Source organism: Aureobasidium namibiae (assembly GCF_000721765.1).
Source record: "Aureobasidium namibiae CBS 147.97 unplaced genomic scaffold scaffold_10, whole genome shotgun sequence".
Classification (NCBI taxonomy): Eukaryota; Fungi; Ascomycota; class Dothideomycetes; order Dothideales; family Saccotheciaceae; genus Aureobasidium; species Aureobasidium namibiae.
The window spans coordinates 389,561-404,950 of NW_013581199.1; the positions used below are offsets into that span (position 1 = coordinate 389,561).

General features: G+C 50.9%; 6 protein-coding genes across 6 annotated transcripts; 5 read left to right on the plus strand and 1 right to left on the minus strand.

The window, feature by feature from the left end:
- Positions 1–432: 432 nt before the first annotated feature.
- M436DRAFT_48870 (uncharacterized protein) lies at positions 433–2,202 on the plus strand (the record flags this gene model as incomplete). The annotated part of the gene is made up of 2 exons (XM_013571205.1): positions 433–1,778; positions 1,830–2,202. Coding segments are annotated over 2 exons (1,719 nt in total), but the record flags the coding sequence as incomplete, so codon positions are not given.
- Positions 2,203–3,369: 1,167 nt separating this feature from the next.
- Positions 3,370–5,420, minus strand: M436DRAFT_48253 (mitochondrial carrier; the record flags this gene model as incomplete). Its single annotated transcript, XM_013571103.1, has 8 exons — positions 3,370–3,889; positions 3,941–4,077; positions 4,128–4,189; positions 4,242–4,463; positions 4,713–4,840; positions 4,891–5,098; positions 5,153–5,233; positions 5,294–5,420. The coding sequence occupies 8 exons, from the start codon at positions 5,418–5,420 to the stop codon at positions 3,370–3,372; spliced, it is 1,485 nt and encodes a 494-aa protein (XP_013426557.1).
- Positions 5,421–6,068: 648 nt separating this feature from the next.
- M436DRAFT_64456 (C/H/G cyclin) lies at positions 6,069–6,988 on the plus strand (the record flags this gene model as incomplete). The annotated part of the gene is made up of 2 exons (XM_013571253.1): positions 6,069–6,228; positions 6,282–6,988. The coding sequence occupies 2 exons, from the start codon at positions 6,069–6,071 to the stop codon at positions 6,986–6,988; spliced, it is 867 nt and encodes a 288-aa protein (XP_013426707.1).
- Positions 6,989–8,969: 1,981 nt separating this feature from the next.
- On the plus strand, positions 8,970–9,610 carry M436DRAFT_82559 (uncharacterized protein; the record flags this gene model as incomplete). Its single annotated transcript, XM_013571363.1, has 2 exons — positions 8,970–9,248; positions 9,308–9,610. 2 exons carry the CDS (start codon positions 8,970–8,972, stop codon positions 9,608–9,610), a joined length of 582 nt encoding a protein of 193 aa, XP_013426817.1.
- A 1,400-nt stretch (positions 9,611–11,010) lies between these two features.
- Positions 11,011–11,490, plus strand: M436DRAFT_48435 (uncharacterized protein; the record flags this gene model as incomplete). The annotated part of the gene is made up of 3 exons (XM_013571130.1): positions 11,011–11,113; positions 11,226–11,338; positions 11,398–11,490. 3 exons carry the CDS (start codon positions 11,011–11,013, stop codon positions 11,488–11,490), a joined length of 309 nt encoding a protein of 102 aa, XP_013426584.1.
- A 1,578-nt stretch (positions 11,491–13,068) lies between these two features.
- Positions 13,069–14,915, plus strand: M436DRAFT_48506 (FabD/lysophospholipase-like protein; the record flags this gene model as incomplete). Its single annotated transcript, XM_013571136.1, has 2 exons — positions 13,069–14,774; positions 14,849–14,915. The coding sequence occupies 2 exons, from the start codon at positions 13,069–13,071 to the stop codon at positions 14,913–14,915; spliced, it is 1,773 nt and encodes a 590-aa protein (XP_013426590.1).
- Positions 14,916–15,390: the final 475 nt, after the last annotated feature.

The window sequence follows — 15,390 nt, forward strand, 5'->3', positions numbered from 1 at the left end:
TCACTGCCTTTATGATAGACTCGGAAAGACACCGCTCACAAGAAGGTGTGTGTCAATTGAAGCTCGTCAAGAACTTCACGGCTGACATCAAGCTTCAGGCATCTTACGGAGGTCGAGCATCGACTGTCGCGTGCTGAAGCAATTCTCAAGAGAGTGTTCTCTGATCAAGAGGTTGCGTATCTGCTTGATCATGAACGTTCCGGCGACGTACCCGTGTTGCCCTCAGTAAAGAGTGCTTCGCAAACAACTCCACCGCGAACAGCTAGTCCAGCTGGTGGAAGCATCAATTCTCAGTCTTCCTCGCTTCAGCAGCAATCGGTGACCTCTCAACCTCAGGCGTCGATCCGAGGAAATACTGGTGTCGAGGATCATGCATCATCCTGGAGCTTCCCCACTACCGATATCGAGCCAGATCCTACAGCGAGCTTGTACCCGGACGGGGATGAGGACTTTGAGTGGGACGAGAGAGAGCAGACTGGACTTGCTGGTGGGGTGACTATGGCTCAAGATGACGAGGAAGGTGTCAGAAAAGTCATGGACGGTATGGCTACGCTCACAGTGGATGCAGCCAATTACGGTTACCTCGGGATGGCGTCCGGTGCCTCTCATCTGCGATCTCTATGGATGGAAGCTGGAAACAGTCCTTCGTGGGAATCCGGTTCCTGGAACGATCGACGACAAGACTTGCAGCACCTTCTCCGCCGGCAGACAGAAGGCTCCTCGATAACGTCGGCTGTGCAAACCCAGACTCTGGTGACTAGGGCGATGGTAGATGTGTTCGTCGATGCCTTCTTCGTTCGCTACCATCCTGTATTTCCTATCCTGCATGAGCCATCGTTCAGAGCTCAGTATGCCAGTAGAATGGCTCGACCAGGACAGGGCATCTGGCTTGTCTTGGTGAACATTGTTGCAGCGTTAGGTGCTTTTGTCACCAATCCGAGCTCATCGGATGAAACGAGCTTGTCAATCTTCCGAACGGCGAAGCGCTATCTTGCAGTCAACGCACTGGAGACAGGTAACCTAACACTGGTGCAAGCGTTTGGTATGGCAGCCATGTTTCTCCAGAAAATCAATAAACCCAATACTGGATACAACTATGGCGGAGTAGCCATCAGAATGGCTATTGGGCTCGGCTTGCACAAGGAATTCGGAGCTCAGCATATGAGTCCGTTCAAGCAGGAGTTGCGTCGAAGAGTATGGTGGTCTCTTTGTGTCCTGGATGTGGGTGCAACGATAACTTACAGTCGTCCGTTGATCTGGCCGCAAGTAGGAGTTGATGTAGCCCTGCCCTCCAACATCCGAGAAGAGGACTTGTCAGTTCATTCAACAGTGACACCCGCCGAGGTTGATGAGGCAACTGTGAACACATACCTCAGGGTTCAATCGTCGTATCATTTGCAGACGATGCCGATCTACAATCGACTGATCAGCAACCCACCTCCTCTGCCCGAAGAGCTCTTGACACTCGACTCGACCATCGTAGAGGCTTGGCTGAGTCAGGTGCCGCACTACTTCCACGATAGCAGCGGACCGCACCTAGAGGATCGATTCGCATTGCCTCACGGGATCAACTGCTGGAGATATCGCAATCTTCGAATTGTCATATTTAGGCCTTTGCTGGTGAAGTGGGCGTCGCAAGACGGGCGTGAAGAGAGTCTGACTTGGAATGAGCAGGAAGCTACCAACAGGTGCTTGCGTGCTGCTCGAGAGAGTATAGTTTCGATACAAAACTTCTGGAAGTCGAGGCAGCAGACTAGGCTGACGGCATTCTATGTCTTGTAAGTGTCATACCCTTCAGGAAACTGCAACATTGACTGACCTCATCACAGATACTTCCTCTTCCAGGCGGCGCTCATCCCAATCCATTGTTTGCGTTCCAAGTCTCAATCAGGACTGACACCTGAGTGGCGGGAGCAAGTCAGGGCGACCTTGGAGGTGGTCGAATCGATGATCGGACTGAACCAGAGCGCCTCAAAGTGCCGGGATGTCATCATGAGTCTCTGCGGTTCGCATCTTCGAAACCTTGATGATGAGTTTGTCGATTACGAACAGGCGTTCAATTTCGAGCCGACCATGGATGCGACGGCATGGATGGCTGGATGTGCACCTACCCTGATCAATGAGAATCTGTGGGCTGGAAGTCTGGACAACACCAGCGCGGAGCTTTCTTTCAGCAATTGGGAAGGAGATTGGAACATCTGAAACATGGACGATGGTGAGTAGTTTTATGAAAGACTGTGATCAAAGATGGAAGCTGATAAACAAGATCAGAAAGAGGGCTTGCCAGTAGCATGCACTGCTTCTTTCCTGGCCAAGACCAGGGACCGACTGTCTGGGTCAGGGGAGATTAAGACGCTCCTGCCGCAACATGGATGCACATAGCCGCCGTGTGCAAACGCGTTCGTTCATCACCAACCCAACACCACAGTCCATGCTTAGACTATAAAGGCATTGGAAGTCGTCACAACCTCAACCAAAGCAAATAGCCGTGTTAGTCTAGTGGTTTAAGACGCTGCCCTCCCATTCAGAGGTGACTCTGGTGAATCCGGAAAGGCAGAAATCATGGGTTCGACTCCCATACACAGCACTACTTTTTGCTTCCGGTACTCCCGTTTCCACCTTCACTCTCAAGAACCCATTCATCTGCTGAGGTTTTCTTTTGTGGCGCTGCAGAGCGATATATAGGCTATAGAAATGCACATAGAGACGCTACACAAGTCTCTAGTCTCTCCAGCGTGTTGAGATTGCACTCTATATCTCACAAGCATTCCCATTTCTCCTCCCTCGACGTTCTATCAGGTTTTTAACATTCATTAAGAGACCGAGCAGTGGGAAGACGTATCGCAGGGATTGCCCTTGGTCGACTACAGCCGACGGCATTTACTGGCGTTTCCAGCGTCGATGAATACTTGCAGCGTTGGAAGCATCTGCACTATGTATATCCACCATCAATAGCGGTTGGATAGCACTTGATGCTCTCCCGCAAGGGAATGACGAATCTTTCATAAGTTTAACTTGCGAGGTCTAGACTTTAGATCATTGAGAAATTCGAACAGCAGGTTTCTAATGTAATAAAACGATACAGCACGCCAGTTGCTGGCAAACAAGTCCGTCTCTCATCCTGGCTGACAAGATTTATACCAACTCGAGACTTTAGCCACCGTAAAATCGCAATCCGAAAAAGAACAAAAGTGAAAATGAAACTCCAGTGTAGCGCCTCACGCAATGCATTGTGACAGACGAAGATTTGAGGAGTGTGGCAGGCTCCGATCAACGCGGTAGAGTGCTGGCAGTGCCATGCTGTGTGAGCTGAGGGTGTGTGGGTATCTCGTTCGTAAAGCAGTCGATGTAGTGTTGGTGGTTCGCTAATCAGCGAAGGTTCAAGGCTTTCTTGGATTTTTCGTAAACAACATAGGTGATGGACACCGCTGGGACGACCTTGAGCAGGTTAGGTGTGAGTCCCTTGAAGAGACCTCTGACGCCTTCTCCTGCAAGGGTTTGTCGAGTAACATCCATAATGCCGGTGTACGTGCGAGGATGACTAGCGGTGCCTTGTGATTGCAATCTGGTACGGAGCAGGTTCAAAGGATAGACGGCGGAGGCTCCAATGGCACCGCTGAAGCCACCGATCAGAGCTGTTGCGAAACTGCTAGGCGCAGCATCGGCCTCATGTCCTCCGTACTTCTTGACATTGTATGCGGTGATGGTGCGTTTCAGATACTCAAAGGTACCGAGATCGATGGCAGCATAGGGAAACATGCCAACAAGACCCATCGGCAAGCCACGATAGAAGGAGAAGATGCCGTTCTTACCCCACATCTTGACAGCGGTTGCGGCGATGAGCTTGGTTCCTCGGAGACCTCCTGGTACAGTTTCACATTGCATTCGACTGTTGCGTGTCAGTAGCCTCAAAGGAACAGAAACTTCGGGATGAGCTTACAATTTTAGCGTGTCGAGGGGGTAGACGACAGCTTGAGAAACCATTCCTGCTACACCGCCCGCAATGAATTGTGAAACGGGTGAAATATCTCGCGTGTTTGAATGACCCTCGAATCGAGCGACCATCTTTTTTGCGGCCTGCAATGACTGTCAGCACTACGTCTATGATGTGGAATGGGACCGGTTACCTCATACGAGCCGAATTTGACGGCAGACTCGGGCATGACCTTGACAATGTTCAAACCATTACCTGTTTCGAACAGTCAGTCGGGTTCAAAGGCTGCTTGGAAGCATAGACTCACCAGCAAACAAACTCCGAATGCCGCCTGCAGCCCAGAGTTCCTTGCAGGCTTTGACCAAAGTATTTGCGCTTGATTTTGCTGCTGCTGTGGGAGCACCGCTTTTGACGGCTTGTACCGCTTCGTTGGTGCCAGTCTGGGCGATGAGATAGACCTTTAGGCGGTCTAGAGGGGCGGTTGTTGTTCTGGAAGCGACGCCAGAGATGCCACCGGCCAGGAAATAGCCTGGATCAGGGACGAAATCCGTCAGCATGCTCATAAAGGCCAGGGCACGCGATGCGTATGATCGGTCGTCGTGATCATCGACAACAGCGGCTTCTTTGTGCAGTGACGGGAGAGGTGGATTGCTTTCGGGCAGAGTATCATGATGGTCAGGATACTGCCGCGATGGTAGTGGTGATGGTGCTGGTGGTGGTGAAGCAATTCGGGTGATGGCCCCAAAGAGCGAGTGTTTAAGAAAGGAGGTTGCAGTACCTATTCCCTGAATTGTCTCATCACTGACCGACACATCGCCCTCTGCGGTCACCTTGACAGCTCCCTGGTAATATGACATGACGGCCTTGATCCCAGGCGAGCTGATAGGCATGAACAGAAGAAAGTCGCTGTCTGTCATCAGTCTCGGGCCGGCACTCGACGGGTTTCTCAAACGTACCGCCATTCTCCAAAATCTATGACACCGTCGTTGTCCGTGTCGACATCGTCGAAGAAGTTGTCGAGGCGCGAGTTGGGTACGGCCAGGCCGGCACGTACAAAGGCAGAGCGTAGTTCATTCTTGTCGAGGTTGCCGTCGTTATTGCGGTCTATACTCTTGAAGAGCTGCCAAAGCTCTCGTTCGGTCTGATCGACGAATTTGCGAAACTCTTTGTCGGGTCAGCGGCTTGTTCGATCGTTTGGGCAGGCTTCGAGCTGCTAACCGTCGTACTCAATGCGGCCACTGTTGTTGATGTCTGCGGCATGGAGCACGTCTTCTATCAGGTCGTCTGCGTTCTTCAGGGCTGCGATTGACAATCAGGTCAGCGGTGTGTCAGCGTTTGCAGGTGGTAGTTTCGGCTCACGGTGGTCGAGCTTCTTGAGGCCTTTCCGGAAGGCCTTGAGGTCGAGGAAGCCCTCGTTCTGAGTGTCCAGCTTCTTCCACAAGGAACGAGTCCTGTTCTCCCGGTCGGCGGGTGATTCGGCATCCATGGTCTGCCGTTTGTTGAAGTTCGGGCTACGTCGGTTTCATGGCTCTGATGGACCGAGAAAGGGGGTCTACGATGCGCCTTGGTGTATGTTGCAGCAACGAGCGCTTCTTGGACGGCGAGCGCAACACGGCAGCAGATGAGGTATCGCAACAAGCCAAGGGTGAAAAGCGTGCTATCGTGACCTTGTCTTTAAGCCTCGAACAACCGAAAAGGCCTCATCCCCGCTGTCCTGACTGATGACGCTTTTCCTTCCTTCCCTTCTTGGCGTTTTCTCTACACGCCCAAAGCTTGCAATTGCTGACCATCCGGAAATAAACACACTACAACTCAAGACACTTGCAATCTTACTGTATCATGCACGTCGATTTGTTCGACGTCGAGCCTTGTTACATTCATGACCGTCTGCTGGTAATCGCTCCTAGGTAGCCTCACAGATCAGAAAATGTAATGTCGTTGAAAACACCTCCAGCACTCGCTCTTTCCGCTATCGAGCGTCGCCTTGGCACTCACTGAACATCGCAAGGTGTGATTTCTCAAGGCGCATCCTGGCATTGACTGCAACATCAGAAAGACTTGTCTTGAAAACATTACTTGACATCCGACATATCAGTGACACATCTCTTGACTACCGAGATACGCGACATTCAACATGGCCGCCAACTACTGGGATTCGACACAGCGGACACACTGGACATTTACCAAAGATCAGCTAGATGATATCCGGACCCAGCAGCAACAAGACAATCAGGAACTACACAGCAGGTTCCCGCTACCTGAGCCACGCCTGATGAACATCTATATACAGCAGCGTGAGTCCGTCGACATGACACAAGTCCACCACTCGGCTGATCGCATCATGCAGAAATCATAAAACTCGGCCGACGGATGAATGTCAGACAGCAACCACTTGCCACAGCTCAAGTATACGTCCGGAGGTTCTACACAAGAGTCGATATTCGACGGACCAATCCATACCTCGTCATGACAACAGCTGTCTACGTTGCTTGTAAGGTCGAAGAATGTCCAATTCACATCAGATTGGTCTTGGCCGAGGCAGCGAGACAGTGGCCTGAGCTAGGAATCAACGATATCTCAAAGATTGGTGAATGTGAGTTCCATCTCATCAGTACCATGTCAGCACGCATGATAGTCCACCATCCATATCGGAGCCTCAGCGATCTAGCCCCAGGCTTGAACCTATCTACCGAGGAGATGGCACTGTCTCAGAATATCATCAACGATCACTACAATACCGACATGCCTTTGATGTATCCACCGCACATCATCGCTGTCACAGCAATGTTCTTGGCTGTTGTCCTGCGGCCGACTCAGTCCAATCTACAGGCTCATGCTGCTGCGACTAGTGCGTTGGCTGTGCAAAGTGCTTTGCAAAATCCCAACAAGGTCGCCAAAATGGTCCAATGGATGGCGGAAAGCGACATTGATGTCGGGGAGTGTATGGCTGCCACACAAGAGTTCATCAGCCTCTATGAAGTCTGGGAGAACTACATCGAGCGGACTTGTAAGGATGGTATCACGAGGTTTATGAAGGATGCGCTCGGCAAGTGATGCTCACCGTTCACTTTCTATCGATTTTGGTCATGTCCTTATGACGAGGGTACGACCCTGTCATATTCATCACCATCGTCTTATCCATTCGACGATTATCTGGATGTTCGGTCAAGATACAGCATCTTGCGGTTCCATGACAGCATGTTACACATTAAGTTTAGGAAGTTTGTTCCTGTTTCCTGTGCCTACATGGCCCATAACTCATATCCATACCTGAAGCTCGGCGAGACACGTCGAGAACAGCGTGGCGTCACGGGAAATCTCGACAGACTGACTGCTTGATTAGAGGAACTCGTGAATGCTTAACAGGCAGACAATGATTGTTGACCGCAGTATGATAGTCAACGCATGCCTTGTCGTGTATGAACGAGATATTTAACCCCATGCCGTTCGGATGCCACAGCATTCTGCCGTTCCCGTTATTGCAACCAGAACGGCTTATGCGATCTAGCAGTCTAAGCTCTTGTCCGCAACGATCTGGGTCGTTGGATGGAGTGTGGAGTAGCATGCAGCATCGACGATAGTGATACGATCGTTGTGTTGATCATTGTAGACATGGTCTACTGAACCGAATGATGAACATGAGGGTCAACGCCGAAAATTAGAGAGGAAGGAGTATGCTGCGGAGGCCAAGGCCCCCAGGAGAGAGCTGTTGGAATGATTACGAGTGCAAGAGATGAGGGTTCAAACACAGGGGTCGAAGCTATTCAAAGCGATGGAAGACGATCAGACAGCGACGCAGACCACAAGCGACCAATTAGCACCTTGATAAGGCTCAATCTAAGCGCCTGCGAGTACATGTACGTGCGTAACACCGCCTCACCTTGATGCTTTGTTCAAGTGTTACCGACAGCAGAAAATAGAAGGAATCTGACATTCCCGGCCCCGGATTCAGAATCCAATCGAGGGGTTCTTTGTTTCGCAATCAAAACATGGGCTCTGCCACGACGCAGGAGTGCTTTCGCAAGCGACTCCTGAATTAGCAATGGAAATGGGCTGGGTGAGTAGCTTCAAACGAACGCATGGCTCTGGCGGTGGCAGGACTGAGGCAACGATGGCACAGCCAACACCGCCTCGACCACACCGATAGACGTTTGTCAGAGTCACTGGGGGAGAAGCACGGAGTTGCGACAACAGTCAAAGACAACAGACCAGACTCCGAGGCCAAAAGCAATTCACAGAGTTCAGTCTTGCCCGGCAAGCTTTCCCCAGAACGAGTTCGAGGCGGTGAGGGCCGGACGGGATTGGGTGAGGGGTCGAAGGGAAGCTCTGCCGGGCACGCGGCCAAGCGCAGTCGAGTCTCTCCCCTTGTCTCAGTGGTCCTTGTGGCGTGCATGGAACCAATGCAGCCGGTTGGCGCTCGACCATGATGCAGTAGTGCATGCGTTCACAAAGTGCATCTCTGCACCGGCCACACAACTGCGGCTGACGGCGCGACCAGCGGACGACTTGATTGCGAGGTCGAAAAAGCAAGACCGCTATAAGCAATCAGGAGCGCAAGCAGAGGGACATGGAGACAGGAGCAGACTCGTCATAGGCAGGTAGGTTGGATCCGTTGCCGTGGCAAGCTCGTGACTTGTAGGGTGGTTCATGTCTGCTTTCAGCGTCTTTGTGCGGTGATCGTTGTGCATGGTCTGGTCCAGGTGGCGTGCGCCATGACCTCCTTGGCCGCTTCCGGATCCACTTCTCCCACCCTCCCCTTCGCCTCTTCGCACAACCCTTTCTCTTCCATATCCATATCTCTCACGTTCCGTATCCCACAATCATCGCTTTCCTTGTCGCATTTTCGCAAAAACCCACCCAACCCCTTTCACCACCTACGCCTTTTATCCGTCTTCTTCGACAACTCCATATCACTTTTACTTGCTCATTGTTGTGATATACGCTTCCGGCCAACTCCGACCAACCGCAATCTCCCGAGCTTCAGACACGCATTTCTCTCTCCATCTCCCTCGATCCACATACCTCAGTAGCAATCATGTCAAACTTCCACTACGGCGCCCCTCACTATGCCACTGCTATGCAGTCGCACCCTCACCCCTCTCACAACCACCATGGTCGCTCGCGTCGCGGACCTCGTGTGTCCTCGGCTCAGAATGCCCACCGTCAACAGCAATTCAAAGCTCAAAGAAGTCCCAAGGAGCTTCCCCAGACTCCTGCCTACAACGCATACATCAGAGACTTTGAGGCTGCCAAAGGTTTCGAGTTTGAGGATGACGAGGTCTTCTGCCCCTTCCACCTCCTGACCGAGGACGACGTAGGTTTTTGATACAGTTCTTGGTGTGTATCATTCATCAATGCTTATGCCATCCACAGCTCCACTCTATTCACTCTTCCGCCTCTTCCGACAGATCATCTCTGTCCTCTGGTTCTCCTGATGCCTCTCCGCTGCAGCACCAAGCTCAGCCCACTCCTTTCCTCCTTCCCTCTGCTGCTGCCTCTTACAACAACAACAACTCTTTCCAGCAGAATCAGATGAAGCTCCACCAGCCCATGGCCCAACGCACTCGCAATGCTATTCCCATTGTTGACCCTAGCACTCGCGTCATCGCAAGCCCTCCTCCAAGCGTCTCGCCGGCTCGTCAGATGCAGGGATACATCAACCAGCGTCGCTGGTAGGGAAATGACTAATACCCTTTCATGACTCTATTCGCGGCGCTGTTCTTGTCTAGGGCTGGCGGGTGCATTCTCTGGAAATCCGGACGACTATACGGCCACACAATTTTTTCTAATCCTGCGACTGTACAGATTTACGATGCTTTCACACATATACCACTGGATTGCGGAGCCCTCTGGATCCTAGACGAAACGGCGTTCTTCGTATCATTGTCATGAAAAGGGCATAATCGGTTTACTTTTTTATTCTCTCTGCATTTTCGGACTCTTGTCTTTTTACAAAGCCTTTGTTGATGTTCCTTAGCAACAAAGCGCACGGTGTTATACTCTGGGGGAAACGGGATGAACGAAAACCACACGATGCACATTCAGTCGGATTTGTTTGACTTTCTGGCGCGCAGGCATATATTTCACACATGCTTGGGGTGTCTACTTGCTCTGCTGTTTACAATTCCTTTTCTCTTGTTGTTTACGACTCTCACACAGGGAAAGAAAGGGTTTCATGGCCGGCCGGGGCGGGAGATTCGGTGTCTTTGTTATTTGAGTTATGGGCTGGCAACAACAATCGTCGTCGTCGAGCGAGCGAGAAGGAGTCTTTGATTGTCGGTTACACCAAGATTCTGGGAACTGGGAGTTGTTTTTGCTCTTTTCGCTATTTCGTATCTCTTGTCAACTTTTTTCTTTCTCTACCGATTTTCTCTAGCCATGCTGGTCCTTTTGATCATGCTGGCGTCGAGTTTGGGTCAACGGAAAAATACAAGCTCTTCTTACTTCTACAGTTTGGTCTACTTGCTCAGTGATGTTGACGAGCTGTCAAAACCTGAGCAATGCACACGTACTGCACTGGGACCTTGCATTGCAATGAGCAAGCATTCAACTCAGTCTCTCACACGCCTTAGGTTGAACAAGACAGAAGTTTGGCTGGCAGGCTGCTACATGGTGGCAGGTCGGCTTTCTGTCAGCACGAGTAGTTAAAATAAGGTGAATACAGCTGATTCATCTTGAAGCATAAAATTGTTCGATTCATGGAACGTTCTTCACAGCACACGTGCGGGAAAAAAGACGATATGGTCGGCAAGTGGATGGAGCTCGTAATCGCGCGATTGACAATTGGAAGCTACGCCTTGTGACGTAGTGCTCTTCCCGGATTGGAGGAGCACTGGTCGACAGGTACGATCAGCCAACCGAGGGACTGTGTCATGGGGAACTCTTTTGTTGCTTTCTCCTTTCTGTTTCTTTCCTTCTTCTCCATCATCACATTTACAACCCACTCTTGAATCAATTCAATCCCCACAACATCCTTCTCGTCAAGCTACCGAGCTCCAGGTTCGACGCTCTCTCCAACTTCTCCACTGTGACGTGTTGACTGACAAATTCAAAGAAAACACAACACGTCAATCATCATGCTTTCCAGATCTTTCATCGCCAGAAGAGCCTTTGTCTCTGCTCCCGTCCGTTCTTTCCAGACCGCACCCGTCCTGAGAGTCGGCAAGGAGAGCGCTCTCCGTAAGTCTCTCAATCCTTGTTGGCCCTGCCCAATGTCGACCCTTCAAACAAAAGCATTGGCGTAGCTCACGATGACGACTTCATTCCGAGAGCATCAAGCTAACATCATCAGACGAGGAGGGTCGCGCTGAAGAGGCTGAGAAGATCAAGAACGAGCAGATTCAGAAGCAGAAGGAGGGCAAGGGTGAATGGCACGAGGGTATTGCCAGCGACAGCGAGAGCATTGTAAGTCCCGCCAAGGTCTGACTATATGTTTCCACAACGACTAACACAATCCATCACAGGTCAAGGCAGACAGAGGTGACATCAAGGCCGACGCCGACACGATAAAGCAACTGCAAAAGGAGACCGAGAAGCTCGCTTCCCAGAAGAAGTAAACTTGCTTCACTCTATGGATACTTGCGCGCTTCGAAACAATCAACAGCACACGAAAGAGAATGATTTGTATATCATCGCGAGCATGGTCGGGGTCGTAACGGATAGCCCTTGGCCTTTGTAGCATACTTGAAATTGATTTCACACACTTCAACAATTACTTCTGCGCCTTGACCTGGAGAGTGTACAAGTCATGTCGTGACCACGAGGAGACATCAATTACGGCAGTGATGAGCTGAACAAGGCGTCTGCATTGAATGCTTGTTTTCGGATCATGACAAGGATGGGCAGGTGCTCACTGTCTGGGCACGGTCTGGCTGCTTACTCTGCCTGGTCCAAGCCCCGACATAGATGCTAAACAGCAACACCAGTGGCTTGTCTATTGAAGCCCTTCTTGTGCCTTGTACTGTGTACAGCGCCTCTCAGCTGCCTCTTTCATGCATCGCACCGTGCACTGTGCGTTTTTGGTCATGCAGGTGAGCTGAGAAATGCCGGGCTTTCGCACACTGCCGTAGCTCGAGTTCTCGTCTCCAATCTTTCACATGCCTTGAACGATGTCTCGACACCTTTGTGACCTCCAAACTCAATCCATCGTCCCGCCCCGCGGCCTCCAGATTTATGTCCACGAAAGGGCTTGACTCGGATACTGTTTCCAAACTGAATGGTGAGGGCTTGGCGCGACCGAGTACGTAACGCCTCCTCGGCCTTTGAGCGAAGTGGACCTCGAGTCCTTGGTTTCAACAATGATCTAAGTCTTTCAAGATCGCGACTCAGATGGCATTACTGCTTATATTCTCAGCTCACCACGATCGGTACACAATTGTGGTGTGAAGTTGGTAAGCAAGACGAACGAGCACAAGTAGCGACTTGGTCAAACACTCAGGCATCCGTCAACCAGGATCATGGATTCTATCAGAATTTAAAGTTGGCTACGCTCCTTCAACCCATGCAAGAAACAACAGCCCTTGCCGAACCGCTACCGAAAAGAGCCTCTCCGTCTCGGCGTTCCCGGATGCCTTGCTCATAGTAAACCGTTCAGGCATGGCCTTGCCTGAGTTGGGACCACTTCTTGTTACATCAGGACTGAACATAGTAAAGTCCCAAGACAGCCCGTCCGCGGCAGCTATGGGGTTTTACGAAACCTTCGAAACGTCAGCTTGATGTTAAGAATTGTGGTTCCCTTCTTCCCTTTGTCTTTCGTATACTTGATGATCTCTTTCTCTTCTGAGTGTGGTATACTGGCTCTACTACTTTAACAACATCTCATGTGTGATCTTACCCGACGGACAACTTGTCAGCCACGAAGGTGCAGTGGAGTTGTACCAACAATATGCTCGACTATCGGTGAGCATGCACTTCGGCTTGCAATACAGATACAACGACAACAACCTCGAGGCACAACTTCCAAGGAGATCCTGCAGTTCCTTGGGTGGATAGTCGCGTCATGTGTCCTCTATGACTGCATTCGAAATCGTAGAGGTGAACATCAGCGCTGCCAATCGGCTGTAGACGTTTGCTAATGGGCGCTAGGGGAGATCAAGGATGTCTTCGTTCCATACTATCAACCATCACTCGAACGTATGCTCAAGACATTCTGTGATGATCATTTGATGTGCTCTTTTGCCGATCGCTCGAACCGCTCCTGTACCGGCACACGACTATCTCATGGAATGGAACACCGCACCTCAGACGGCAAGACCATCGGATCAGGTCAGTACACCACTAGCATTACTGCAAACTCGTACCTACCGCAATGGATCGTTTTTCTCAAAAGGAAATTGGACATGTACGAAGAGGAATACTTGGAAGCCGTAGGAGAGGAACCGAAGATATCTACCAGGATACTTGCCAGCGACTTGCATATCGACCAATTAAATTACTGCTTCAAGAAGCTGGGGACAGCTAGGCCTTTTATCAGTCATGCGAGTTGCTTTGGATGTCTGGTCAATATACCACTGCACCCTCTTCCATGCGGACATGTGCTTTGCGATGCCTGTGTTCGAGACTGCGGGACGAGAGGTCATGGCAGGTTAAAACTGAAATACTGCCCGCTACACGTGGATATGGACAATGACTTTGAGCCGCCATGGGAGGTCACTTCTAAACCCGATCACGTGGGTGTACGAATACTGTCCCTCGACGGAGGTGGTATGCGAGGAATCATGGAGCTGGAAGTCCTACGGGCCATCGAGAAAGCTCTGGGAGGTAGCATACGCATCCAATCATTCTTTGATCTGATCGTTGGCACAAGCACAGGAGGCATCAACGCTCTGGCCCTAGGAGCAAAGCAATGGTCCGTCCGCTATTGCATTGAGATGTTTGAGAAGTTCTGTGATCGAGCATTTACCGAGCGCGAGTTTGGAGGTCTCGCCTTGCATGGCAGCAAGTACAAAACAACACCTCTTCACGATGTTCTACGAAAGACGCTAGGTCGAAACCCTCTATTTGGCGCCAACGACACTCTGAACGCTTTTGAGACCAAAGTCGCTGTAACGACTACCTCTGCTGATGGAAATGAGGCAATGATACTGGCCAACTACAACCGTTCGAGAAGCCCAGGAGACAGGCAAACCTTTGTCAGACCCGAGGATCCTGCAGACGAACTCGAAGTCTGGGAGGCAGCTGCAGCTACCTCGGCGGCGCCAATATACTTCAAACCATATACACACGCAAAGACAAGGATGAGCTACATCGACGGAGGACTCTATCACAACAACCCGGTCCATGTTGCGAACAGAGAGCGAAAACTCCTATGGCCCGAGATTGCGGACAAGCACCCTGATATGCTACTTTCCATCGGCACAGGCCAGAACACATTCGAAACACGAGAGAAACTGGCACGACGTTCGTCAAGTCCCAAGGATGGCGACAAGTCGAAAGGTATTCGCCGTACACTTGAAGCCTTGTATCAACGATTCGACAACATTCTCGACGCTGAACACACCTGGGCTGAATTCGAAGCCGACATCAACAATCGGAACACTGAGTTTCCAAGCCCTTACATACGCTTCAACCTGGACCTCAAGAAGAAGCTCCCTCCTTTCGATGCCAAAGACAAGTTCAGGGAATTCCAGGCTGATGTCAAACAACGACTCAAAGACTCTGATGTGGTTGAGATGACGAGAGATATCGCTTGCTCTCTCGTAGCGAGCTCCTTCTACTTTGAGCTGACCGAGACGACACAACAACAACGAGGTAGATGCTACACGTGTGTAGGCTACGTTTGCTGCAAATTCGAGGAAGGCTCGTCCAACCTCAAAGCACTTGGAGACTTCCTACAGAAGCAGTGCACGCCAAAATTCATTCCCGAGTTTGTAATCCAGGACGCATCGGGATGCACGCCAGGCAGACACTCTATAGTCAAGCTCACAGATCAAGCGATCTCGCAACTAGTCACTTGTGGTATGCTGCGTATACCTCGCATTAGCTTCGAAGTCTCGAATCCAATGGCATCTACTACAATATCTCTTGTTCTGCAAGGAGGTTGTCAAGGCGGTGCACAGAGGTATTTGTTAAGTGGCTTCCCAAGGACACTGATACAAGAGGCGCCTTGCAGACGGACGACAAGTACGGCAACCCAGCGTATCCACAGTCTTCCAAGGTCGAACCCAACACTACCAGCCCGACCACCCTTTCCAGCAAGACCCACTTCCTCAACCCAACCGTATCAGTATCCATCACACACCCGGATGGACTCTGCCGTCGAGCTCCCGCACCACACTCGAAACTCCACATCATCGCCACAACAAAGCCCTTCACCAGAACATACGGCAAGACGTCCAACAGTCTATCAAGCATTTTCATACGACCGAGTATCGCCTAGGACCAGCATGCCTACACACTTGGTCGAGCGTGCTGCAAACAAAGTGCGCTTCGAAGACAAGATACAATTGGAAAAGAGC